The sequence below is a fragment of the Rissa tridactyla genome, chromosome 3, assembly GCF_028500815.1.
Source record: "Rissa tridactyla isolate bRisTri1 chromosome 3, bRisTri1.patW.cur.20221130, whole genome shotgun sequence".
NCBI classification, from domain to species: Eukaryota; Metazoa; Chordata; class Aves; order Charadriiformes; family Laridae; genus Rissa; species Rissa tridactyla.
This window is the reverse complement of record NC_071468.1, coordinates 21,904,932-21,931,559: the sequence shown is the minus strand read 5'-3', so window position 1 is coordinate 21,931,559 and position 26,628 is coordinate 21,904,932. Positions and strand designations below refer to the sequence as shown.

Here is a 26,628-nt window from a genome sequence, read left to right as displayed (position 1 = left end):
TGCCTTCCAGTTCTAAACAGATTTGTCTAAACAGTAAACAGATCTATTGCATAGTTTAGCAGGGACAAAAGACTGCTAAAACCCATAGCAAACAAGCTGCACACTAGAACAGCATCTGATTTACAATGGTAGCGACACCTAAAAATGCTCAAACATCCACAAAGCATTCTGCATTTTGCAAAATAAGAGCTCACAAATGCAAAACTTGCCCCACAACACTTGGAAAAGCCGCTGCTTGTGGGAACCTGAATGTTTCAATGGAAATAACTTGCTAAGAAACAGGCACAGAGAACATACTAAGTTATTTATTGTTTTCTAATTAGAAATTTTATATACACACATACATAGTTTCAAACTATTTCACAAATACTTTTTATTTAGCAATTACCACATAACACTGCGCATAAGTCTTCAGTGCACATCAGCCAGGGCTGATCAGCTGCCTATAGCTGATCATTCCACGGATCTGATATTTTAAAATATGCATGCCTTCATCAATTCCAAAAGATAGCTACACAATAAATCAAATTAAGCAGGGGGGTTTTGATGCTTAAATCAGATATTCCAAACTTAGTTTGAAAAAACACAACAGTGGTTTAAAAATACTAGTTTCACTTTTCAGTTAATAATAAAAATTCATCCTCAAAAATACTGTCACAACACTGCACTCACCTTGTCCATTAGATATGTAGCACAAGAAAGCCTTTTTACTATGAATGTATTCCACATCATCAGAGCGATACCTAGAACAATCACAAATTTGTAAACTCCAAGTGAATAGAAAAGAGATCTTACAGGTATGGAGTGAAAAGCCATGGGCCAGTTCCTTTAATTGGGGGTGGGGGATGGGGGGGTTGGAATTTGAAAAAGGTGGTGAATGAAACAAGAAGGAACTGGCAGTTGTCCTCACCGCTTTATACTAGATTTCAGATTTCTCAGGAGGAAATGCAGTCAGAAGGACAATGAATCATTTGTTAAAATTATTATATTTTGCAGACTGGGTTAAACACTATAGATACACAGAAACTTTGGTGGTAAGCATGAAGGTTTAAGACTAGTGCTTTAGGCAGAGTGCACTTATTTGCATATATAGCCTACAAAAAGGACAACTGTCATCACATTCACTAAAACAGTGTATCAAGAAATGCATTAAAAGTAATCGACTGCAATAAGCATGTGCCACTATTTAAATGCAAATAAAAAAAAAATCAGAGTAATTGTATTTTAAAATATTTTTAGTTAAATACATTAATTTTATTTAACAAACTTATTTTCATGTTTCTAATGGAAACAGTTTCAACATGAAACGCAAAAGCTTGAACGTCAGCAGAAAGTTCTGGGGTTGGTTTTTTTTTTTTTTTTTTTTAGACAAAATGGCCATCACTACTACAAATTACATATATTTATACCAGTCAACAAACAGTCATTTATTATTTATACCAGTCAACAAACAACAAACAGTCATTTATTCTGTTGTTTTACACTATCAACAAAGATCAAGTTTAATAATAGCTTCATACTTACCATGCTGAACATGAGCATTAATGATGCATCTCAGATGATCTATAGACCTAATGAGAAAACATGCTTCCTTATGTAAAACAAAAAAGTAAAAGTACAAGTTATTACATTATTCAAAACTTAGTTTAAATGTAAACTATTAATTCTTAAAAGGCTCTGGCAGACCATTTTAAAGCTACTATTTTTTGACAGTTACAAAACTTGTAAGTTATTCTGATATTGCAATCTTCTCTGCTACTATCTGACAAAAATACATGTGTATGTGGCAAAGTGTGTTTCAGTAATCACACATTGTGATTTCAGGACTATTTTCAGGGCTCTGGTTTAGTATATGTACTGTTAACATAGCCTTTGCTGAAAGGTACCTCCAGTAACTACAGTAATTTTTCAAATACAGAATCCATTTGAGCTAGAAACATTAATTTTTACTCCATTTCATTATGATGGACTAAGTTTTTAACAATCTCAAAGGAACAATCTGTTCTACAGCAAGGTGTTATGTTGCACAGATCTAAGGAGTGCTAATTTCAATTTTGATATCATCAGAACTTAGGATAACATTTTCAAATATTAGCAAAGCTATAGGACAACAGTGTAAAAAAGGATTTTTTTTTTGTTCTTTCTCCTGTGACAGTTCCCAACAGGGAATCTAAGAATATTCAAGTACTCTCTCCTTCCTCTTGAAATGGAATGAATTCTACTCTAACAAATTTAGTATTCTGTGATCTGTTTTAGTATATCTAGAACAGAAAAAAGGTTCATCGCTATTTTCCAGTACTTGACTGTATTTTGTGCAAGTACAAAACAGTTTAAAAGCCTCTTCATGCTGCTTATTTGAATCCACACTTCCACTTTTGAGAATCTGATAGCTTAGAAACATACAGTCGTGTCTTTCCTTGGGACCTGCATTCAAGTTCTCAATTCAGTTTCTGCTTTCCGCTTACCACAGAAAAACTGTAACTAGCGTGCTTTCAAAGTCAGTCTTCTGCATGAAAGTTTTTATGAACTATTATAAACTTGTGAAACTGCTTCGATTGAGTTGTTCTTAACCGTTATTCCCCGCAAATGAACTTCTTTTACCTCTGGGTCCTTATTCCACTGCACCACATATTCCCAACAGCAATGTGCATGGAGTACATCCACTTCAAGACTACACGGAAACTGCTGATATGCTAGTTGCAGCAGCTCTAGAAAAAGAAAATCTGAAGTTACAAGACAGATTTTTCCTACTATAATTTCTATTACTTCACAACAACTAAAATATCTAAAATCTCTCTGCAGACATTTAGAATTCAAAAAATTCACGTTATTTTCTTACCTAGGATTGTATCCAAGCCTGCATCTGCTTCTGATTCCTCAAGAAAGATATTAGTGTGTATTTCTACAGATTCTTCAGTACTATCTGTATTGGTTTTGCATTGGGCCAAATTCAGTACAAGAGGACTGAAGCCTTGCTTAAAAACCCACTTTGCTACAGTGTCAGCAATACCTCCTAGGACATTAAAAAGAAAAATTGTAAAAAAATGATAAGGTATAGTCAATGTATCCCACAAGATTTATGGTCCAGAATTGAAGGACAAGTGGAGACACGGGATTTTTAACTAATACTGTTAATTATATAAGGAGAACTTTGCCAATTAGAAAACTTCCTAATTAACTGATTAGAGGTTTACAATGCAGTCTTTACAGTAATACTCTTTTACAATTTTAAAACCCTATTCTATGTGATTTGCATTGGTTTTTAAATTAAGGAAAGTAACCAGCAGAACAAATTACGGTGCAGCACATACCATAAATTAAGATAAGGATGACTCAGAAGTCTATTAGAAAAACAATCAACCACCTTTCCAAGAGAAAAAATGTACCTTTTCCAGCTTCAAGCAATTTCTTTACAGAAAGCCTGCCCAAAGGCTCAGTCTGGAGTGACGAAACTCTTTTCGTCCTTTTGCTCACTTTGCTATGCAGTAGTGTTTGAAGTATCAGACAATCTTCTAGCTGTTTTAGCAAAAGTTTCCAATATTCAGTATCAAGGGAAAGTGCTTCCCAGGATTCTGTGTCCGAACCTACAATTATTTGGGAAAACTAACAGAACATATGAACTGTTTTAGGTCTGTTCACGTAAAGTAGCACAGTTTTGTCTAAAAATATGCGTAGTATTAAAATGGAAAGCTATATCCTAAGAGCTACTGCATTTTAAAGAATAATTTAGTTCAAGATATGTACATTAACTGTTATGCAAACATCAATTAATATCTGACAGTGCTCACAGAAGGCACAGATTCTTAATAAGAAACATAAGGAAATAAAAGGACCCGAAAGGTCATCTTGTAGTCTCATTTTAAAGTTAATATTTAGTTGAAAAGTGGATTAGAACCCTTCAAAAAAGATTTAATTCTAAGTCCTCCACTATATACACGTTTCCTACACATAGGATGAATCCACCTACATTTCAATTTCCTACCATATTAAAAAATATGTATCATGCACCCAAACGCACTGCATCACAACACATTACAGTTCTGTGTATTATTTTGATCATTTTCATGTTTATCAGCAAATGCTCTGCCAGGAAGCCCAAGAATCTTTCCAGTAGGGTGCAGATCTGATTTTTAGCTTTGTGCATCAAAACAGCACAAAGAGTTCTCAGAAGCCTGGCCATTAACAGTGTTAGGCTTAAATCAAAGGACTGGGTGGGCAGGGGAAGAGATTAAGGGGCGGGGGAAGAGATAAAAGAGATAAAAAGGAAGTTTTGAGGGAAATAAGGCTGTTACTTTATTCTTTTAAGAGTAGAAGAGAAGGTGACAAAGGAGATAGCATATAGGTAAAGCATAATATGTTGCAACATACCAACATTCCTATTTGGGCAACACTAACAATTTTAATATACGCAATTGCAATAGTTAAGGTGAATGTGCAAAAACACCAAAACACTTCCCAGTAATCTAGTTATAATTTATAAAGGCAGTCTATTTACAAGACTGAATATCACCTAAACCCCATCTAAGCAGTAGAATACAAATATGCCTACTGCTATTTAGGAACGTAGTAACTTTTTCCATTTTGAATGGCAATGCTGTGTGAAATTTCACAGTGTTAATCATAACTTTGTGAAAAGATAATTATTGCCAAAAACCACATCACCTTAACAAGTAAAGTATAGTAACATAAGGGCTAAGAAAATTCACCAGTATATTAAAAAAAAAAAAAACCAATCCAAACTGCATTGAAACAGGTTCACCACCCAAAGTTCAGTCAACTTCTCAAATTTATACGGAAACTGCGTAGGCTTTGTCAACATCATTTGGAGGAGAGATTTGAGAGGGAAAAACTCACTGTAGAGTTCCCATCACATATTTAAGTATGTTCAGCAAACAATTCCGATATATCATTCATTCACCTTGGCACAATATTCTTCTAATTCAAATACAAGTTTTCAGGTCTGCAGGATGGCATGCTTGTGCCCATGTCAGAATGGCAACAAATGTGATAGAATAACAAGGATTCAAAGACAGCAATTTTCATAGAACTGATATGGTAAATAAAAGGGGGAGGTCCAAGATGCCTTACCTTTTTCTCTGTCACACTGTCAATTATCTGTGCGGTTACAGAATGTCCAACGTGAGCTGATAACAAGGCAGCTGCATTATTTTCAGACTGAACACAAGCTGTACGCATTTGCTGCCACCAGGGGGAAACCGACTGAGTGTCCCATGACTCGTCTATAGCAACTGTAGAGAAAGGGAGTCATTGAGTGTTAAAACTTCCTGCAACCAACCCTGAAAGCATCGCATGAATTAATACAGCTTATATTAGGAGCAATTTCCAATCACTCTACATAATCGTTTTCTAGATTTGTAGCACACAATTCCTAGATTATAACTCAAATTTAAAATAAAGATCAGAACGTACATTACTTGTTCTCCAAGTTTCATTTGTAGGAAACAGGCAATAGACCTAAATCACCAGGTAGTAAAACCTGCTGCATGCCTACTAGATCTAAGGAATGTTACCAAATGACACTTAACAATGCAGACAGCTTCTTTTGTGACTTCAAGATGCCACACATATTCAATGCACTCAAGCTGGCTCTCTTCAGGCTACCTTGTGTTCAGCACAATTAATTTATTCATACAACAGCAGGTGCTTATTCAAGCTTCCAGTTTCAAGCTGATAATGGTGCCCTATGGGGAACTAGGCATAGGGGAACGTGGCACAGACACAACCATTGCAGCTCTGTGGGAAGCAGGAGAATCAGTATTTATTCATTACACAACTTACCCCAAATAATGGCAAGTTGACTTTATAGAGTAGCCCTCAAGTTACAGAGATGTTCAATATACAACTGCTGCTAGAATAACGGGATCTCAGTGAGTTAAAGCAACTTGAAGGACTTCTGAGAGCCAGTCAGCACAAGGGAGAGGGGCGGGAATATACACCCCAAAAAGGGAGGGGGGAGCTGGACAGCCACCTTCTGGTGCCAAACAGGAGTTGTGTCAACTTAGAGGAGAATGAAACTGCAGGCCACGAAGAAAGCCTTTAACTGTCACACTCTTCAGATTGTGACTGTATTTTTAGTTAGTTCATCGACAGGCAACATTTAGCTCTGTTACATAATTTGTGAGGGGGAAAAACCCTAAGTGATAACATAAACTAGACAGAGTAACAAATTATTAGCAGTTTTGTTTAAGTGTTCCAAATGCACATTTCACCTTTCATTTTGCTCAGAAGTGACAGCATAGTGTGAAGGCAACTGACAGAATCTGGTTTGTCTAGAATATGTTTTTCCTTGGAAAGCCATAAATTGAGAAGGAGTGACTGTTAAAAAAAAGAGAATATGGAATTAAAGCAATGGAATGAAACTCTAATATCGCAATATACCCGACGCAAACACTTTCTCGAATGAATTTTGTGTCACAGAGCAGAAATGTTATATCCATGAACCCTTACTGTATTTACATAGAAAGTTAAAAACGTATTGCATAAGGCATTCTATGGCAGACTTTGAAATCAAACAATACAATCTATACCATTCATTTAGGAAGATACCTTAGAAAACACCCTCTTTTGAAGGCACAGCCAGCTAATACCAGTATGTTAGCCATCTCAAATTGGTAAACATTAGTAGTTATTAATATTACAGCTGAAAATCTTAACACAGGCAAGTAATACTGAAATAGATATTTCTATCATTACACAGTGGATGGAAGTAGCAAAACAATAAAATTACATGCAGATTAAAGATAAAGATGATTGCCTGAACGCTACTACTGATTCTAAAAAATTTACTTTTACTGCTTTTCAAACTTCCTTGCTTGCAAAAAGGAATTACACCAAATGTATCAGTATCTGAAATGAACTACTCTCATAATTTTTGCTTCCTTGTAGAAGAAATCTTCAGCAAATCTTCTTGTAGTCCCTAAATGCATACCCTAGACATCCCCACTAGAATACCCACATTTTCTACTAGAATATTTTCTTTTTTATTTTCCTTTGACATCTCTTAAGTGGGAAATAAAATATGAGCACCTAAAGAACTGAATATGGGGATATTTGAACACAGCCTGAACACAGCATTAATCTAAAGATCAACATTCAGAATTTTTCCTTTCAATGTTTTGTTTTCAAAATACTAAATCAAAGTTTTAAATTATGTAATAAATATCTTACCAACAAGGTCTGAGGGCTAAAACCTGCCGATTCCAATGCATGACACATTTCCTCTGTGGAACTCTCCCCACACAAACACTTCCAGAAGAAAAAGCTGCCTGAAGCAAAAATTATTTGACAGTATGAATGACATCTAAAGCCACAGCCTCTCCCCTTACACTTATATGAAAGAGCATCTATTGATCAGGTCCCACTGATCCAATACTAAGGACTAACTTACATCCAGGATAACCTGATGGTTTACCCTTAGTGGAGAAGGTGGTTCATTACAAAGGATACAAGTGTTTCTCCCACTACAGGAGTCATACGGAAAATGAATTTATAACAAAACAAAGGTTATTGTATTGCTTGGATTACACATTTTGCTCAACTCAAAGAATGGCTTGAAGTGTCAGACAAGTTTATCCATGGAGTAGCCCATAACTATGTGGCAGCATGTTGTATTTTTTACAGCAAACTAGTGGTACTTCAACCAACTAAAAAAAACCACAAACAATTACATAATTCATACCTTACCAGCACGACAAAAACTGTGAGTGTCCATCTGGGCAGAGGAAGATTGGAAAAACAAGATCTTCAAGAAACTATCTAAACTGCTCAGCATGCCATTTATGTTTCAATTATACTTGTTTACAGCTGAGCACCCTAATAAGTTACTGGTAATCCCTATTCAAGGGGGTGGGGAGAAGAGTACTCCTACTCCAGTTTTCAAATCAAGTATAGTGTTATGGTAGAGAAAAAGAAAATTTTAAGATTACTTAAAAACAGCCTTTGACCTTCATACAGATGAAAGCCAAGCTCTTCTGCCTAACTTTTCAATCCCAGTTCCTCTCAAAGTCTGATGATTAAAGCCAAAAGAAGCAGAAGGCTACAAAGTGAACACCATATAACACCTGGGCACAGAATTCTGTGTTTGCACCAAAATCTTCCCAGAAAAGAAATAATCAAGAAAAATAGTGCCTTTGAGACAGATTTAACTCAAGCTGCTTTCAACTAGTTATTTCCCAAGAGCCCTTCAAGGACAGTCCAGAACAGATTTGCAAACTGAAGGAACTACCAACAATAACCCCCTCCCACACCCCAACAGACACCGCAGACACCCCCGTCAACCATAATATTTCAGATCACTTTGTCCAAAACTCTTGCAACTCCACAAATGAGAGTTTTATTTCGTCACCTAATGGTCTTGTGCTGCCTCTGTCAGCTCCCCCATCTCTGAGGCTAAAGTCAGTTCTGTCATTAACTGAACTCTTGAGGTGCTGTGACCACAAAAGAGACAGCGGGCTACAGCTTAACTTACCACTGTTCAACTTAGTGGCGTTAATAAATTAATGCACAGTGATAACATGGCTTTAGGGTGATTATATCCAGAGACATAGTTAATTTGTATTAATATCCATCTACGTAGAAAGACTTGTCCTATGGCTAAATGTAAGAGTCTGGAACTATCACTTTCACATACTACTTCAAGGCAAACCAGCTTGTAAAGGCCCAAATTAATGCTAAAATATTTATACCATCTTAGATTATAATCAGTCTTTAAGTAACTCAACAAACAGTTCAGTAGCTCTTACCTAAAGCCACATATTCTCCGTCTTCCATATTTTTCACATTAATCATGCCCTTTTCATATTCCAAATACTCTAAGAACGTTTTCACAGACAAGACATCATCCTTCTCATCAGCACACTGAACACTAGTTTGGGTGTCTTCTTTCTTGTAGTTCTCCAATAAAGTTTGGAGCCTATGAAAATCTTTTTCTTCCAGCCGAAGCAGTTTAGCCAAGTCCTTAAAAGCCAAAAAAAAGCACACACCACAGGACTAATGCAAAAGGATGTTTTTCAAAACACAGTAAAAACTAAAAGCCAGACGAGTCAATTTGAACATTAAAAATGTCTTTAAAAAGGGCCAAAACTAAGACCTTGTCTATCTTCATTTTTAAGGACATCATCAGATACATTTCCCATATTTAGATCCTGCTCATAGTATAACAATTACCCATCAAGCAAACAAGCCTATATAACACCACTCCTTTTATAAATGATATCAAAAGCCAGACAAATTATGATGCTATTACAAGCAAGTATCAGAATTTGTAATTTCTACTGGTCCCAAAATACCCCTCCAAAACTGAACAAAGTTAAGAATATGCTATGTACTTTGGATAAAGGACTGAAATCAGGAGATCCTGGTTCTATTTTCACTTCTGTCTCAACTTTATGTGACTGCTAAAGAATATTAGGTAGATTAATTACCAGATATTTGTACCAGGATGGGGGTGGGGTGGGGAACCAAGAAACAAACCACAACACCATTATAAAACAATTACTTCATTAAAAGTTCCAGGCCACAAAAACATGTAACTTGTTTACCTTCTTATTTTATCCCCAAGGCCTTAAAAACATATTTTTATGCTTAAATCATCACTTGATTCTATAAGAGAATTGAATTTTGAATTTACTCACATTATCTGAGGGTGGAGTTTGTTTCTGTATGCTTTGGGAATTTAGTTTGCTAACAAGTTCATAAAGATGTAACAGCTTTAACTTGTTTGCGCAGAACTGCAGTAGTCCTTCATCCACACACTCAAGTTCTGAGGAGAAATAAAACTGCATTTGAACTTGAATAGATAGTCTGGAATAGTGAAAAACACTCAGCAGCTGCATTTAACTCCTTTATTAGAACTGGAGAACTTACGTCAGTGTAATTTTTTGATGCACTGCTGCTTGCAATATTCATATGTAATTCATAGCAGCCTAAAACAAGATTATTTTTACGAGAATTATCAGAGAAAGAAATCCGGCTCATTTTTAAACTGAAGGAGGTTCGGAACTGAACGAAGTAAAATCTATTGTCTTTTCCTGGTTTAAAGCCAAACTAGAGACTGCCAAAATTTGAAATACAGTGTTTCAAACATATTTTATCAATAATTAAATATCAAACTATAATCTTTTATTCATTACACCAATATTTTAAGCATCCTTGCATCATAAGAGAGCTTGATATCTACCGATAGAAATTCAGTATCATCTCTGCAAGACACCGCCTCTTCTATTTCTACAATCTAAATCTCCGAAATTTCATGTATCTATTGACATTCAAATTTCAGTAGCAATTAAAGCAATCAGAATACAACACAATGTTGAAAAAAAACTCTATTCTAACTTATTTGTTTTAAAAGAAAGCATTTTACACAGATCCTAAAAGGACCTTTCTATAGAAAAGATATCTCTGCATAGATCATCTTCACACGAAGCAGCTTCTAAACATGATTTTCTCCCTGCAGACCCTTAAACACTTTTGACAGGTTGCTATCAAAAATTGTACAAACAAAAGAGAAACGAAGAGAGCTTGACGCACAGTCACTTGACCTCTTCTTCACAACCACAGCATCTGCTTCACGTTGTGTTTTACCTACTAAGCACAAGTGGAACGACATGCCACTACTCTTCTGAAATTAGAAGGCTGGAACATCAGCTAAGTTTGTTCTTTATTGTGACTGTGAGGAAATAACGTTATGTATGACAATAAGAGATTAATGATGAAAAATATGCACTCAAGACCTCAGTAATTACACAGTTCTGTCAATCTCTCTTCAGTGTAAAAGAGCATGTTTCTGGTTTTCTTTGGGTTTTTAGGAGTTCTGTTAGAAATGGATAATGCTAGTGTCTTAAAACGTGACACCAAACTTAGGAGGAGAACTGCACATGTGAAGCACTCAATCTCCTCTATCTACTTCAAGAAAATGGTAAAAAAACCAAACACTGATACAAGCGAAAGAAAGATTTCCTCTCAAGGCTTTGAAACTATGAAAATGTGTTGTCACGTTGTCACTGAGGTAGGACAAGGGATACAGCCTTTCTAATTGACAAATGGTTTATTCAAGTCTTCCACACAACAGTGGTAGTGGTTCTTCAACTCCTATTGCTAAAGCCTCATCTTCTAACAAGCTGAAATGAATTCAAGTGATAACAACAACAAAAAAAAACCCAAACAAAACCAATAGACTTCTATTGCTGAGCAGTCCCAACACACGCAAAGGAAGTGGCAGGCACATGCTTCTCCACTCTATTCCTCAATACCCATCTGGGTCTCCTTCTCATGGTTTGGCCTCAGACGGCAACGAAGAACCACATGCCACTCTCTCGAGCTTTCCCAATATGGGAAAGAATCAGAAGAAAAAGACAAAACTCGTGGGTTGAGACAAAGGCAATTTAACAGAACAGCAAAAGAAACAAGAAAACAACAATAATAACAGGGATAAAGGAATATACAAACATGGTTGTGGAACCGCCGCTCACCAACCGGACCCCAGGATGCCCCAGCCTGCTCCCAGTAGCAACTTCCTGCCCCTTCCCCAGGCAGCTCAGAGTGGGCATGGCTCACATGGGATGGAATACCTGTGTCCCTGCCAGAGCCTGCCGAAAATTAACTATCCCCGCCGGAAGCAGGACACTCCTCAAGCACAAAGAATGCTCTCCCAATTTAGAAAGCTCCAAGCGTATCATTTAAAAAAAAAAAAAAAAAACAAAACAAAAAAAAAAACCAATGTTGCAGACATCCAGCAACAGGATTTTGAATAGGCAATGACACTTCCCAACATTATCTCTGAAATCTCTTGCAAAACATATGAAATGTAACTTCGGTGAAGTTTACCAAGACAAGATGCTAGGCATCTGGCCAGAGCTCAGATCCTCACTGATAAGGATTTTCTTCACGGATCCAAAGTACCATATCCTTACTGCTTTCCTCGGAGAGAGACAACAAACTAAAACTTCAGGCAAAAGACTGTGAAAGCTCCCTTCTGAAGGAAGCTTTTACCAGATGCAAGTTCTTAGTTGTTTGGGTTGTTTTTTTTTATTTTGGAATATAAACACAAGTTATTAGGCACATAGCAAGCATAGCAAAGCATACTTACTAGCAAGCTATTTTCAGTCTGTATCAAAAAAAAATAATATGTAGAAGCAACATCCTGTGATATCTAGCAGCAAAACTAAGCAGACCAAGTGTGGTGTCCCTGTGGAACAGAACAGTTCTACAATGGTCTTACAGCACTGCAGACAAAGTGCAAATGCCTCTTCATATTTGCAAGATAAATATCCACCTACCTTGTTTTTTTAAATTAACCATTAATGTCTGAGTGATGTCTGTGAGAGATGAAAGTGGCACACGTTCACTTGTCAATATACTTTCCAGAGCCTGTTATGCAGACATTCAAGTGAATTAAACATTTACTTAATTTTAGTGTAAAAACATATGAGGTAAGCCAACAAAGCACAACTTTGACAATGATTTTTTTATCTATATTTTGTCTTCACGTATACTTGTGGCATAATTTGATCCTACAGAAAGGTCAGTTCTCTTTTTATTATTTTGACTTTTACGATGGAAGATGCCTTGGGGAAGTCGCAAGTCAAAATTGATTCCAATCAATACGTTGTAAAAACCCCACTACAAACACACACACACACATCAAAATAGTTTAATTATTTGCTTCAAGTAACTCTAGGAAAAAATAACACATTTTGAAAGTTTTTGAAAGATTTAGCACTCTAATCTGATAACGCAATATTTTTTTTTCCTAGTATTAAAGTATACTGGCTTCTAAATACTCACCTGTTTCTTTGTAGCAGGGTATTTGATATCAAGTATTAATTCCTTTGCTTCAGCTTCAATCAAATCTGCAAACAAAGACAATCACAACTTCATATTTCTTAAATGCATTCTGAAAAGCAAGTCAACCCGCACCACAGTTAAGATGCACATGGGTTCATTTTACAGAGATGAAGACACTATTACAGAAGTTGCCAAAATAAGTTTGGGGAAAATGAAACAAAAATAACAGCTCAGTGGCATCTCCTTCTCCAAATCTGTCATTTGTAAGAAATATGTATTACTTACAAGAAGAAGGATATCTAGAGTCAAATGCTGAACTCCATTACATAGCATAAAGGTTTGCAAACAGACCACATTTTACACAAGCACTCAAAGTAGAGTTTAGTTAAAGATTTACATGTCAGACAAGGCTTATACAGCACCCTTGTGTGAGTTTGGCTTTTTTTAATAAGGTACAAGATTAAATGCTACTAAAAGATCATAATTCATAGCACATAATTAATGTCAGAATGCACCACAATCATACCTGTGTCTGTACACTTACAGTACAGATAATACAAGAACCATTTGATAGCACACAATCATAAGAAGTTATACAAGAGTACCTACCTGGATCTGAGGTTTTAGCTTTGAGTAATGCATTTAACTTCTTCACTAGATGCATATCCTTGGCTCGCTCACTCTTTTTATCACTGAAGGGAAATAATTTTAATCGTATCAGTGAAGAGAACTAAAGTGAATGATTCAGAAAAAAAATATTTTTTACATTATTTATGTTACTTTAAGGTAACATCACATTAATAAAAAATCAAGTTAATGCATACAAACCAATGAGATTATTACCAGAGTACTATTCAGCTTGAGAAGGAAAACCAGAATTGCTCTCTCCAAATAGAACGTTGATTCCAAAAGCAATAAAGAACTTCATTTGGTTATACAGAGCACAGAAAGTCCTTACCTCAATGCTAAATGGAAAGGTACATGGACAGTTTTTACAGTTCCACAGACTGGATCAACAAGGCATATCTGGTAAGTCTGGGGATGCCATCCCTGACTGGTCACATTGTTTAGACCCATTATTTTATAACCAGGATACAACAATCTGAAACCAACAAAAAACACAGCCTTCACAGTGAAGAACAAAATTAGCAACCTTCCCTTTCCACACACTGAATAAAAAGATGACAAATTTTATAAAGCTAAGGTTTACCAACCACTAAATACTTTTATCAGGAAAGACTGTGGAGTGATGAAACATGACAATATCTCCTTCTATAAAACAACAAGCTGCATTCAGTAGAAACACTGTGAGCGACACAAAAAGTGCCTGTTGGTACTTTCCAGTGTTACCATTGGCACATCCACATATCACTATTGCAGCAGAACAGTCAATATGCCTACCTGCTAACTGTTTCTTACCTACAATATTTCCCCACATTGAAGGCTCCGACCCGAGGCCCCTGCTGTGTGCTCCATACTTCCAGAATGCCTCTCCTTGGAGCATAGATAACAAGGAACTGAGCCACTCTGCTTGGACCTTGTGCATTTCCAAAAGGAGAAAAATCCATCTTCTCAGTTTCCCTCTCATGAAGGTCCTCTACAGTCTGTACCCAACCAACTTCTGCATCACGGTATCCTTTGTGAGAGAAGACAGAAGTTCATTAGTGTACAGCAATTAATACACAATTAGTACACATCACCATCCACTTAATTACTATTCCAGCAGCAAGCTGTCTTAAACTTTGTTTCAAACTGCGCAACTCTAGCCAGTAGCCAGACTGCTGTCAAAAACCATCTCTGGACTATTGACTCAGAGAAGGGCTCACCAGAGGACTCCTCAATGACAAATGCAGCCTCCTGGAATGCTTTGGAAAGGAATAAGTTCTTCTGGGAGAAGCCAGAAAAGAACTAAAACTCATCAGGTCTATGACTCTGCACATTACACCAGTGCAAAAGCTTCTCGAAGAAGTGTCCAGATTTCTCACGTTTCAAAACAACAAAAAAAAGAAGATTTAAGGAAGGAAATTTGCATAACCTATTAAATAGGATATGTAAGTTTTTATTCATATGTTTTCATCATTAACTTGCAATTTTTAGGAACCAAATAAAACTACTCATCTTCCCTCTCTCTCTCTGGGTAACGCAAATACTTTCCGTCATAAAATATTCCTAAACAAAAAGGGCAGAGATGCTCTAATGACACCACTAAACTATGTAATGGTTTAGTAAGTACAAATGAAGACTCCAAACCACAAGTGAAATACTAATCTATACAAAAAGTTTATAGAAAGATATATTGTACCAAGAAGGTTGAAAATTATCCACAACTCAATTAACGAGAAAAGGTATGATCCAAAAGATTTAATTCAATATACAGCTTTGTTTTCTGCTTATTGTAAATATGCGTCTGACTATCAAATAAAGCTTAGGACTCTAACAGTATTTCCTAGATAATATGAAATTCTCAGTAATGAAAAAAAAAAAGTCCAAGAATATCAGAAAGCACATATCATAGCTAATAAGCTTCAAAATATGAGAGAAAGAGAACGCCCAGTGGAAACATGATTACTCTAGCTATCACACTGTGTGTTGCTCAAGTAGCTGCTATATTAATGACCACTAATCTTCTGAACTGGTAGTGTGGGAGAGAAAGAAGAGATAGAGATTTTCTATCTGTTATTAAAACTTATCTTCCATCTCCTAAAGAGCTGCAAAATTTTATTTAATAGAAAAACATTAAATAGAAAAAACCAGTTGTAACATTAGGTATAATTACAATTCGAGAGCTTAACATCTGCTTTTTTTTTCCCTCAAAAAGCCATCAGTTTAGAAGAAACTGAACATTCCCTTCTTGTGCAGTCATCACGATGAAATGAGAATCTAACAAGCTGTATATCTTCTTACTGATTTTTCAAACTTCTGTTTATTTCCTCAGCAGAATTAAAAAAGAAACTAGAGTTCTAGAGTTTATCAAGAGAAAGCATCTTGGAGAATCGAGCTAAAGCTCTTCTGAAAAATTTATTAGGTCTAAAGCTTTCTGTTGGGATACAGTCTGTGAAAAAAAAAAAAAAGAATTAAGAAATCTATACAATACAGACCAAAATTTTACTTTGGCCATATCAGTACTTGAGGAATTGGTAAAACAATATCCTTATGGACTTTATATTACATCTGACTTTAATATTTGATTTGTAGTAACGCTATGTTCTAAATGTACTAAATTCTTAATGTACTAATCTTAATAATGGAAAAACACTTGGAATTTAAGTCCGAACATAATAAGCCACAGTATTTTGAAGAATATTATTTGCTATACCTTTCCACATGCGAACTGCAAGTCCTCTTGTAACATCCAGTAAAATAACCCTTCCAAAATCATCTGTTACTGCTGCCAAAGTGTTACATGGAGAAAGACATATTCTTTCACCATGGCGACGGGAATCTGGAAGTCCAAACCTAAAAAGAAAAAAAAAAAAAAAAAAATCAAGCAAAACCACTAGATACTCTGTTTACTATTTCTAAAGAAAAATTGACAGCTTATAACATAAAGTTATGGGTAAAATTAAGAGCAAAGTATGAAAAAAAGGTTTTGTGCTGTCTACTGGGAGATCTTGTAGGTCTGTTAAAGTCCTACTGAAAACCAAAGTTCAAAAAATAGGATAAGCAATTGCTTTGTCATGCATTGTCAGGCAAGGATCTCAGAGCAGTGGGTTACTTTGTAAGCCCTCTCTTACTGTTGACTAGTCTTGAGAATGCTTCAAAAAAAAAAAAATCACGAAAATCAATAAGGAATTAATTTAGTCTTTTATCAGCTTTCTTAAAAACATTAGGCTACAACCTGTTGTTCCCATTCTCCTCTCTCCACAATCAACTGGGAAACACAATACCTCCTAATATTTTTGTAAGAGGCTTTAAAATATCTTAAGCAGCAAGCACTTCAGGCAGCTTCTTTGCAGCTCTTCAGTGATAAACTTCAGGACTGATATTCATGTACTTATACTGTCACTGAACTGTGCACACTGTTCTTTTACAGTAGCAATGAACCTACACACTGGAAGTGAAAGAGATGAGTAATTTGTCCATAATTATAAACTGAAATAAAACAAAACTTAAAACACAATGCGATGACCTGCAAACTATCATCGCTGCTTCAAGTCAAGAAAAATAAACACGTTCATCAATTATGCACCTTTCAAAATAATTCAAACAATTAAAACCACAAGAGATTTAAAGCAATTGAGACAGTATGTAAAACTTACCTCACTGCCAATGGGGTTGCGGGTTCAACTTTTGGTTTCTGTTTTTGGGCAGGTTCTTCTTCATGTTTATTCTTCCAACCAAGCCAGCCACTTGCAACAGAAAAACACATTAGGAGGATCATACTAATGGTCCTAAAAATCCTCAAACTATTATGTAGCTACTAAAACAAAAATAGTTTAATGTAATTTTTTATGTTATTACCTGGCAGCGTTAAATAATGCTGAAGTCAGTTTACTTGCAACTGCTAGGGCAACATGAGACAACAGTGGCTGTGAGCTACCCTGAAAGAAAGGAATGAAGTGTTTAGAAAGTCAAGAAATAGTCAGCTGTGAGCCAACCTGAAATGAAGGAACAAAGTGTTTAGAAAGCGAAGAAATAGTTCTTACACTGAACTCAACCGCAGAATAGTTTTTCAGGCCTCCTATGGACTTTCAGCTCAGAAAGCATAGCTTTAAGACTCTGCAAAATTTTAATTCATTGCCCCCAGAAAAGCCATTCTGACATCTCTTTACCATTTCAAAATCCTCCTGCAAGTCACTGGTAGCTCAGTATGTTTGTCTGCAACAGAAGTTAAAAAAACCCTGTGTATGATTTACCATGGAGAGTTAGCTGGTGTATGGCTTTGGCATCCTTGCAAATATCAATGTAAGCAGCTTTTCATAAACATATTGGAAAAGCAAATACAAAGTCAAAATCCTAATTCTAGCATTTTCAATCAGCTTTCAATCCTGGTAAGGAGAACACACACATACGGTCTGAATGTAAAAGACACACAGCTACATTGCTGCCCCTTTCCTCCGATACAACAGAAGATGTAAGTGTGCTATAGGTATCATTAAGCATAATTTGCAGTTTTCTCCTACAAGTAGTAGTTCCACTATACGAAATCACCACAGTATACTCAGGCCATATATGTACATGTTGAAAGGCCAAAGGCCTCCAAAAATCCGTAAGATGTATGTTTACACAATCTCAACCTAATTTTTTAAAAACCTTATGTTACTTAATTGGCAATAAATTAACAAATGAAAAAAAATTTTTAAATTACTTGACTATCACATTCATTTTAAGACAAAAAAGAAAATTTCTCATTAGCAGGAACCTGTAGTAGGCATTACTAACACACCTACTCCAAATCATTCCAGTTTCAGAAGATCAAGAGGGGTAACTGTCAGCATAAAATGAACATAGGGATACTTCAGAAATACCCATACAGAACAGAGAAAGATTAATTACTCAAAGTTTCAGCAAGTCAGCTTTGTAGTACATACCTCAAGGGCAAAAAAGAAACCAGTGAAAGGATTGGATCCAACAGTAACATACTGAGACATAGCAGGTGGGCTGTTTTTTATAGCTGCATTATATCCACCTATATTGGAGGCAGTCTTCATTTGATCAAAAGGAGACAGCGTCATGATGCCTAACAAAAACATTAAGGTGAATGTCTTATACTTTCAGAACAAAGGTATGCAACTGCTCTAAAAGTCTAAATGTATTCCTGTCTTCTTGACTGACCAGCCAGTATTCAGAAGGAAGGGAGGAGGAGCAGCTTTAACCACAGAAATTACAAGGAACAGAGCAAAGAACCTGATGTACTTAGGTTAATTATAAAGCATATAAAGTTGGTTTGTTTAGAAGAAAAAAAAAAAGCAGCAGAGTTCAGCAAGAAAAACACATCTACCAAATTCACTTCACCTGCCTCATTAGCCCCCTTCCAACCTCTTACCTGCTTCTGTGAAAAGAGTGGAAGAGAAATGAAGCTTACTGTCCCTCAGATCTGCCTGTCTGACAAGAACCTGGGCTTCTGCAAATCCCTAAGGATTAAAAGTCTTTGAGAGCCTAGAAGTCAGTTTGTCTTTTCTGGAAAGGAGCAATCTCAAATTCAGTTTCTTTATGTGCCAGACTCAGTAAAGACCCATACCAGTTATAACCTGCCTGCCAGATAGTTCTTTAACCTGGCAGAAATCGCAATAACTGCATCTGATCCAGTCTGTCTTGGCTGTCTCTTACCAAACAAGAGAGTACAAGACAGCTACAGCTGAACATCCTTTCTCCCTTCAAGTGGAGATAGGAGGCTCAATCAGACAAGAAAAGAAAGTAAAATATATTTTTGATGATGGGTTAATCACTACTACAGCCTTCTCCCATGATTTATTTATATCCAGCCAGTACCACTAAGTGCTCTCACCCCAAATTTAACAGCATGAAAACATTGTCTCATTTAAGCCAAATATTTCAAATTAAATAGAAATGCTTACCAATACTAGCATGGTCAACAATCGTATCCACATCTTGCAAACCCCATTTCTTATAAGCTAATGGTGGAGGCTGAACATTCTCATTGCCAGATGCTGCAGCTGACAAAAGTTGACAAAACACAAAACAATTCCTACTGAGTAAAATGCAAAGTAATAGCATAACAGAGGGGAAAAAAACTGATGCAAGCCACAAAATAAGCCAGTTTTAAAATAACATACATCTAAACACCCACTGAGTTAAAATGGCCTTTTGAAATACATACGTTAATGAAATTAAAACATTTTAAAAAAATAACCTAATAAAATTGCATATGATATCCTATCACAACTATATCTTGTACTTGCAGAGAGCTTTGTTTTATGGTGTAATATTCTGTACAATTTTAAAATGCTATTTCTATGGCCTGGGCACATTTAAGTGGAAGCTCCCCTGCCAAAGTACTTGCAAAGTCAGCATACCCACTAGGTCTGTAACAATGTGAGGTAACAACAGTAGTAAAACTAAAGCGATGATTTAAACTCTTCAAAATACCTATTGCCACGAACATAAATGATCAAGAATGAAAGAAGATGTATTACTCTAGCTGCAGATATTACAACTAGCCATAAATGTCTCCCTGCAAATGGTGATCTCTCATTGAAAGAGCAGAGCATGTTCTGGTTGTGAAAGTAGATGGATATTTCTCATTATAGTGTCTGTCTCTGTCTTATTTGTTGCATGATTCACAGAGTATCAAGCTTTTAAAGTTCTGATTTACAAGAGTTTTGTCTTCTGTTACATTCCATGAAAATGCTACCTTTTCATTAAGAGGATAAGAACAGATATTATTAGATAGACCCAGGGAACCATTTAGCACAGCAGCTCAGGATCTGAGCACAGCTAAAACTGGATGTCTAGGGAAGAATATTAGAACAAGGACACATATCTGATACTTCCTCTAAACCAGCTTGTAAAGAGACCTCCTCAGCCAGAGGTAAGCTCTAAGCACTCAGTAAACCTCCACAGCTTTCTTCTCCACTGATTTTTTTTGTCAGTTTCCCTCTAAGCCCAAGGAAGCTTTTCGCATCCACGTCAACCTCAGGCAAAGAATTCCACAATTTAACCTCACGCTGCACAAACACCCATCTACTTTTTATTTTGAATTTACTATCACCTAGCTTCATTTCATGCCATTTCATCCTAAACTGGAAGAAAGAGTGAGCAATCCATTTCTATTGAATGTCCCCATAGGATTCAGAAAAGAGCTGTCTCACCACAGTAGCATTTCTCATTTCTTTACCACTCATCCCTTCTATGTAAGTTTCAAGCTTTAGATTAAGAGTGCTGCTGTCCCAACAGTTCCTAATGCTGTCATGCCGGCACATCCATTGTGCTTCCCACCTACACCCAGCCTCATGATTGTCTGCTGGTGTGGCCTGCTGTAGAGGCAACAAGAATCTGACAAATCTGAAGTTCAATGAGAACAACCATCAGGAAATTCGGGAGAACAATTCAGCAACAGCACCAGTTTAACATTTTATCTTGCAGAATGGTAACAGCCCCATACTTGTGCTATCTACTACACAATACTGTCACACAGTTCTCCTTTCACCCCAGGAAACTGACCCTATTTCCAAAATAGAGCATAAACACGAACTACACTAAAGGAACAGGATCAAAGGCTGCACAATCAAACAAGGTATCAAAATCTCTGAGGCATTAACACAAAATGCAGTGACCATTACCGATGTCATCATCACAGCATTATCTCTTGCCACAAAATCCTTACAGGGAAGAAAAAGTATTTCACTAACAGTCAGTGAAATCAGCATCCTGATGTGCTAAGCAGCACCTAAGCAGCATGCTGTGGGTTAATCCCAGTGGGCACCTAAGCACCATACCGCAGCTCGCTTACTGCCTCCTAGTGAGATGGGGAAAAGAATCAGAAGAGTACAAGTGAAAGAACTTGGTTCAGATAAGGACAGATTAACAGGTAAAGCAAAAGCTTCACATGCAATCAAAGCAAAATAATTAATTCATTCACTACTTCCCATCAAGCAGGCAGGTGTTTAGCCATTTGCAAGAAAGCAGGGCCTCATCATGCATAACTTGGGAAGTCAAATGCCATAACTCTGAACTTTCTCCCCCTTCTGCCTTCTTCCCTCTAGGTTTTTAATCGCTGGGCATGACATCATATGGTATGAAATATCCCTTTGGTCAGTTGGGGTCAGCTGTCCCAGCTGCGTCCCCTCCCAACTTCTTCTGTAGTCCCAGCTGGCTTGCTGGCAGGGCAGTGTGAGAAACGAAAAAGGCATTAATGCTGTGTAAGCACTGTTCAGCAATAGCTAAAAACACCCCATTGGTGTGTTATCAACACTGTTTTTCATCACAAATCCAAACCACATCATCATACCAGCTGCTACGAAGAAAATTAACTCTATCCCAGCCAAAACCAGTATACAGTATTGTGGTGAGAATGTACAAGACAGCCAACGCTACTTGCACAACTTGGGCTTCAAGAACATTTTCTGCAGAGGAAGAAATTTGCTTATATGCAGTAGATGCCTACATATTGATGGACAAGCAAGGCAGATATCAAATCAGGGTGGAATTTGTATTTAACAAACATAAGTAATTTTCACGTAAAGTACTATTAACAAAGTCAGAAATAAACGTTTCCCGTCAAACATACCTCTTGCTACCTGATTGCGACATGCACGAAGGGATTGAAAAAGGCTGAAACCATCAATTGTCACAATTGCTGCTGGGTACAAGATACTTAGTTCTTCATTCTGTGGAAGAAAAAGAAAATCACTGTTACTGTTGTAACAGCTTCCTTTCTAGCTTTCTGTACTATTAACTACATAAAGATGAGGATTACATCCAGAGAGTTAAATCTAACAAGTCCAGAGTAAGGCAAAACCACAGAAATTCAGTATTAAACAATCCAATATATCAATAAGTATGTTATTTACGCACATAATTTTATACTTTTATCTTCTTTCAATGACTTTTATATTTGCTTAATATATTTTATGGCTTAGGGAAAAAACACAAAAGTTACAGCAGCTTGTGAAGGCCACAGAAAAACAAGTTTATCTAGAATGCAAGAATCAAGGTTTTGTGAGCCAAATTCTGAAACTGGATTAGCCTCTGAATTACCAACTGGGCACATAAATGCTAATTTGGTGATATAAATTCAAGACTCAAATTCCTTAATGCTTCTGTATTTCAAAACTGATCCCAAAATGTCATGCTAAATCACATGAGCATTTGTATAAAGCAAACTTGGAAATTTCTGTAACTTCATTAGTTTTCTGCATAAAGCATATACACTCTGCCAAGAGCAAAAGCTGGCTTTTCTACTACATAGCTTGAGCTCTAGTAGAGCCTTCTCTGCAGGAAATATAATGACATGCAGGTTCCTAGCACTATCTCCTATATAGATTGTTTTCATTTTCAGTTATCTTCTCTCTGAAATAACTAAGGTAAGTTCTTATGAATGAGTACATATAGCTCTTGGCACCTGTAAAGTTGCATTTTCTCCTTTCATCCATACATTATCGTATCTTGTGCACATTAATGAATAAACAGGAAATGAATGAAGCCTTTCTTTGCAAGGCCACCACAGAGATAAATAGAACAAATCTGTAGAGCTAACCAACTACTACAAAAAATAAAAAGAAATTCTGAATCTTCAAACTATACAGGCATGAATACTTCTAGAACGAGAAAACCAGAGTCTCTTGTTCTAAGGAATTGTCCACCCATCAAAAACTTGTAAAGGACATAGAGGATTCACAGACAAAACTCCCTTCCATACCCCGTAACACTGCCACTTTGCTTTTGAAATAATCTGACAAAACCTGTTCTGTGACACCAGGATGCCTGGGAATTTCATAGGTTCTGCACTTCAACTGTAGGACAGGATCTTCATTTAAAAGCTGCGCAAGAAGCAGTACTCCACTCTAGAACAGAAAGAATAATAAGCATGAACATTTCTGTCCCTTTTCTTAGGGAAGGCAAAAAGCACTATCTGCAGAAACAGAAGTTTTATAGAAATAGATGTTTATTACAATAGCTTGCTTGTGGGCCTGCCATGCCACGAAACATACCTCGGTGTAAAAACGAACATAGCCAGAGGTGAAGCCAACAACAATGCAGGTCCAGTCAGGACGGCCTGTCGAACTCCTGTTTCACAAAGATATACTAGAAGTTAAAAAAAAAATACCACCCTAAGCTGCAGACATACAAAAGTGTAATGGAAGGAGACTGATAATGCATATACATACGAATATCAATCCTTACCTCTTCTGACTTGCCAAAGGGATACACAGTACACTACTCACACATTCACTAGAAACAGAAAGATAAAACCAATAAGCATATTTTTTCTCCCATTGTGAAATTTTGCTTTACACAAGAGACCTTGCTGACTCAGCATTTAAAATATTTTAACAATATATTAGTGCAGCACACAATATATCAAATTCATACTAAAAAGGCAAAACCCACCCTTTCATTCTTAAAGACATTTTCAATTACAAGTTCAAGAGCACCCAAATAGATTGCATGAGTGCTTATTACACCTTGTTAATGTTGTCTTTCATCATTCACATTCTGTGAGTACTCTTCAGTAAAGATTCAAGTTAAATCTTACAGTAAATAACTTTTTTCTGATCTATAATGATATACCAAGAACCACCACTATTTTTAAAAAACAACCGAACTATATTTATCAAAATATTTTTTTGAAACACATTACACAATTAGGGAGAGTTTATATCCACTGCATTTTACTGCTTTATAATTTGAAAGCATTTGAAGACCTAATATGGTCCTCCCAGTTAATGCAATAACTGAGCATGCTCAATGCATGACAGGTAAAGCATGCAGAAGGCAAGCAGATGAGCAGGCCTCATTATCTCAAATCAAAAGTTATTTAACTGTTACCATGATAGAAAGCTTTACAGTGACTGGGGAAACAGAACCAGTACAAAGGTTTTATGAAAGACTATATAAATTCAAGATGACATCCCAAAGAGCATAAATGCCTGCAGTACTGTTGATTATTTGCATTTCAGGTCACCTCCATTCCACAATGAGTGATTAAATAATCAGGCTAGACAATTACAGAAAAAGCAGTTTTCTAAATGCAAGTTTGACATGAATTGCAATTCAATTACAACTTCAAAGCAACGTTAAGTATGTCAGTGAAAACTCATCTTCCAACAGCAAAGCTTGGCCACCACAGAACATTGTCAGTTGACGGCAACATTAAGGAATTAAAAAAAAAAAAAAAGTCAAGTCTTTCCACAGTCTGACAGTAATTGCCATATTTGCACTGCCACAGAAATAGAACCCAAGAACCCACACCTCCAGGAAACACTCGCAAACCTTAAATCAAGATGTAGTGAATATAACCGCGTCTATCTAAAGAAAGCTACCTGTTCCATACAATAGTGTCTCTTGGAGATGTAACAGTAGTAAGAAACCAACCCCCAAACAGAATTTCTTTTCCTTTTTTTTAATAAAAGATGACAAAGTAATTTTAGTGTTAGTATGGGGTAAAAAAACCTTAAAGAGATGCACATAAAACAGTTGAAATGTGTAGCAGCAGGTTTATAAAAAAGGATTATGATTTTTACAGATTGGAGAGAGGCTGATTAAATCAACACCTCTTGCAGCATAACAGAAGGTTGAAGCCAACAGGGAGCATATTCAAAGGCAGACAGCAACTCAAGGCTGCAAACTTAATAACGAAATGCAAAAATGTTCTTCCATATGGCAGATTCAAGAAAGCGTCTGCCTGGTTATTTGAAGACAGATCGAGCAGAAACGTTGTATAAATAGCAAATGTATGACCAAAGCAAGTTTCACAAGTCCACTAAACAGCTTGGAGCCCCAAAACATTTCTAAAACCGACTGACAACATAAAAGGATATTTACAATGGAGGTAAAAAATTAAAAGCGTAGATGAAGTTCACTGCATTTCAAAAGATAAACACTTTTTCTATCACACAAATGTTGCTCACTGCTTATAATTTGGAGTGACTTTTTGATCAGTGAGATAACTTTATATTTGTTTGATTCTGAAAATTAAAAAGTATTTCTAAAACAACTTCATACATTTCCGGTTGCAACATATGCTAACAGAATTTCATCTCTATTATAAAAGTAGATTTTCAAAAAGGGTACATATACTTCCCCCCCCCCCCTTCTAGAACATGAACTTATAAAAAGCATGATAACCCAGATCTACTAGGATGTCTATGTTATATGCAAATACACTGATTTGCACACAGAGTACTTCTATTAATTTGCGTGAACTTGTTCTGAGATATCCCACTACACATGAAGAGTGACCTTTGCAGAAAATGTTTCTGGTCACCCAGCTTACTCCATTTCTGTTTGACATTAAAATGCCTAAGACCATGAATGCACTTTGATGAAAGAAAAAAAAAAAGTACAAGTAAAAAGCATATGCTACTAATTATTAAACATGAAAATGACACTTTAATCACAGCTGCATTTCAACACCTACCCTTCTTCAACATTCAGAGAGCCACTCCAGCCAACAGCATATTGCATTTCCTCTTTTCCCTTGTCACTCTGCTTCCATTTAGCTGCCATTAAGAACAAAGACAGCATCTGTAAAACTGTAATGTCTTGCATTTCACAGATATAGTTCTATTCCTAATCCTTCTCTTCTGTACGATACGTCCTACCACACTTAGATTAAGCATCAATTATAAACCTTGAAGATCATAAAAATAACACTACATTTTTTAGTAACTTCTCTAAGGAATTCCTATGCTTTCTTAGAAATTTACACAGAACAACAATCTACTGAAATTCTGAAATGCCTAGTTTAATTTTAAAAGATTTATACAGTAATATCTACTTCATCAAATTTTAAAAGATTCAATTAATGAAACAGGGATCCTTAAGAAACAAGTACTAAGCAAGAGCAAGCTTATTCTGGAATGATTACTGAAGATGAGCTTAAATAAATAGAAAATTTTAATTTTAACTTCCAAGACAGACATGGGAATCCTACAGTGACTCTGACAATTTTTAATCATCCCATCATAATCAAGGTTAGAAAACATTACACTTTGTTATTCATGAGGTGGTATTACAGATAACATTTGATTGTTGAATCACCTCCCAGGTGCCAATGGACAACTTAAAAAAATATATTAGTGTTATGTGCCATTTGTCTGACAAAACTTGGGACACAGGGACATTTCTGCTGTTGTGTGGTAAATTGCCACTGTGCTTTTCATCAGAAGCAGTTCTGCAGCAGGTGAGCTAAATCATCTC

General features: G+C 36.3%; 1 protein-coding gene across 5 annotated transcripts in view; it reads right to left on the bottom strand.

Annotated features, from left to right (window-relative positions):
* RAB3GAP2 (RAB3 GTPase activating non-catalytic protein subunit 2) overlaps nucleotides 1-26,628 on the bottom strand; it is a 40,610-nt gene that overhangs the window by 6,387 nt on the left and 7,595 nt on the right. For 3 of the 5 annotated variants that reach the window (XR_008465195.1, XM_054193779.1, XM_054193780.1), the window contains exons 4-28: nucleotides 25,847-25,928; nucleotides 23,611-23,658; nucleotides 23,418-23,493; nucleotides 23,169-23,270; nucleotides 21,995-22,094; nucleotides 19,323-19,421; nucleotides 18,336-18,484; nucleotides 17,266-17,345; nucleotides 17,064-17,153; nucleotides 16,121-16,260; nucleotides 14,224-14,440; nucleotides 13,763-13,906; nucleotides 13,414-13,496; nucleotides 12,805-12,869; nucleotides 12,297-12,387; nucleotides 9,654-9,781; nucleotides 8,763-8,976; nucleotides 7,189-7,286; nucleotides 6,231-6,336; nucleotides 5,089-5,249; nucleotides 3,387-3,603; nucleotides 2,840-3,013; nucleotides 2,602-2,708; nucleotides 1,525-1,591; nucleotides 673-743 (exon numbers count right to left, since the gene is read on the bottom strand). Coding sequence is in view for 4 of the 5 variants with exons in the window: in XM_054193779.1 (XP_054049754.1) it covers nucleotides 673-743; nucleotides 1,525-1,591; nucleotides 2,602-2,708; nucleotides 2,840-3,013; nucleotides 3,387-3,603; nucleotides 5,089-5,249; nucleotides 6,231-6,336; nucleotides 7,189-7,286; nucleotides 8,763-8,976; nucleotides 9,654-9,781; nucleotides 12,297-12,387; nucleotides 12,805-12,869; nucleotides 13,414-13,496; nucleotides 13,763-13,906; nucleotides 14,224-14,440; nucleotides 16,121-16,260; nucleotides 17,064-17,153; nucleotides 17,266-17,345; nucleotides 18,336-18,484; nucleotides 19,323-19,421; nucleotides 21,995-22,094; nucleotides 23,169-23,270; nucleotides 23,418-23,493; nucleotides 23,611-23,658; nucleotides 25,847-25,928 (2,909 nt within the window). In the remaining variant the exon portion in view is untranslated. Of the gene's footprint in view, nucleotides 1-672; nucleotides 744-1,524; nucleotides 1,592-2,601; nucleotides 2,709-2,839; nucleotides 3,014-3,386; nucleotides 3,604-5,088; nucleotides 5,250-6,230; nucleotides 6,337-7,188; nucleotides 7,287-8,762; nucleotides 8,977-9,653; nucleotides 9,782-12,296; nucleotides 12,388-12,804; nucleotides 12,870-13,413; nucleotides 13,497-13,762; nucleotides 13,907-14,223; nucleotides 14,441-16,120; nucleotides 16,261-17,063; nucleotides 17,154-17,265; nucleotides 17,346-18,335; nucleotides 18,485-19,322; nucleotides 19,422-21,994; nucleotides 22,095-23,125; nucleotides 23,271-23,417; nucleotides 23,494-23,610; nucleotides 23,659-25,846; nucleotides 25,929-26,628 lie in introns of those variants that run through there. The other 2 variants (XM_054193781.1, XM_054193782.1) reach the window with 2 other exon arrangements.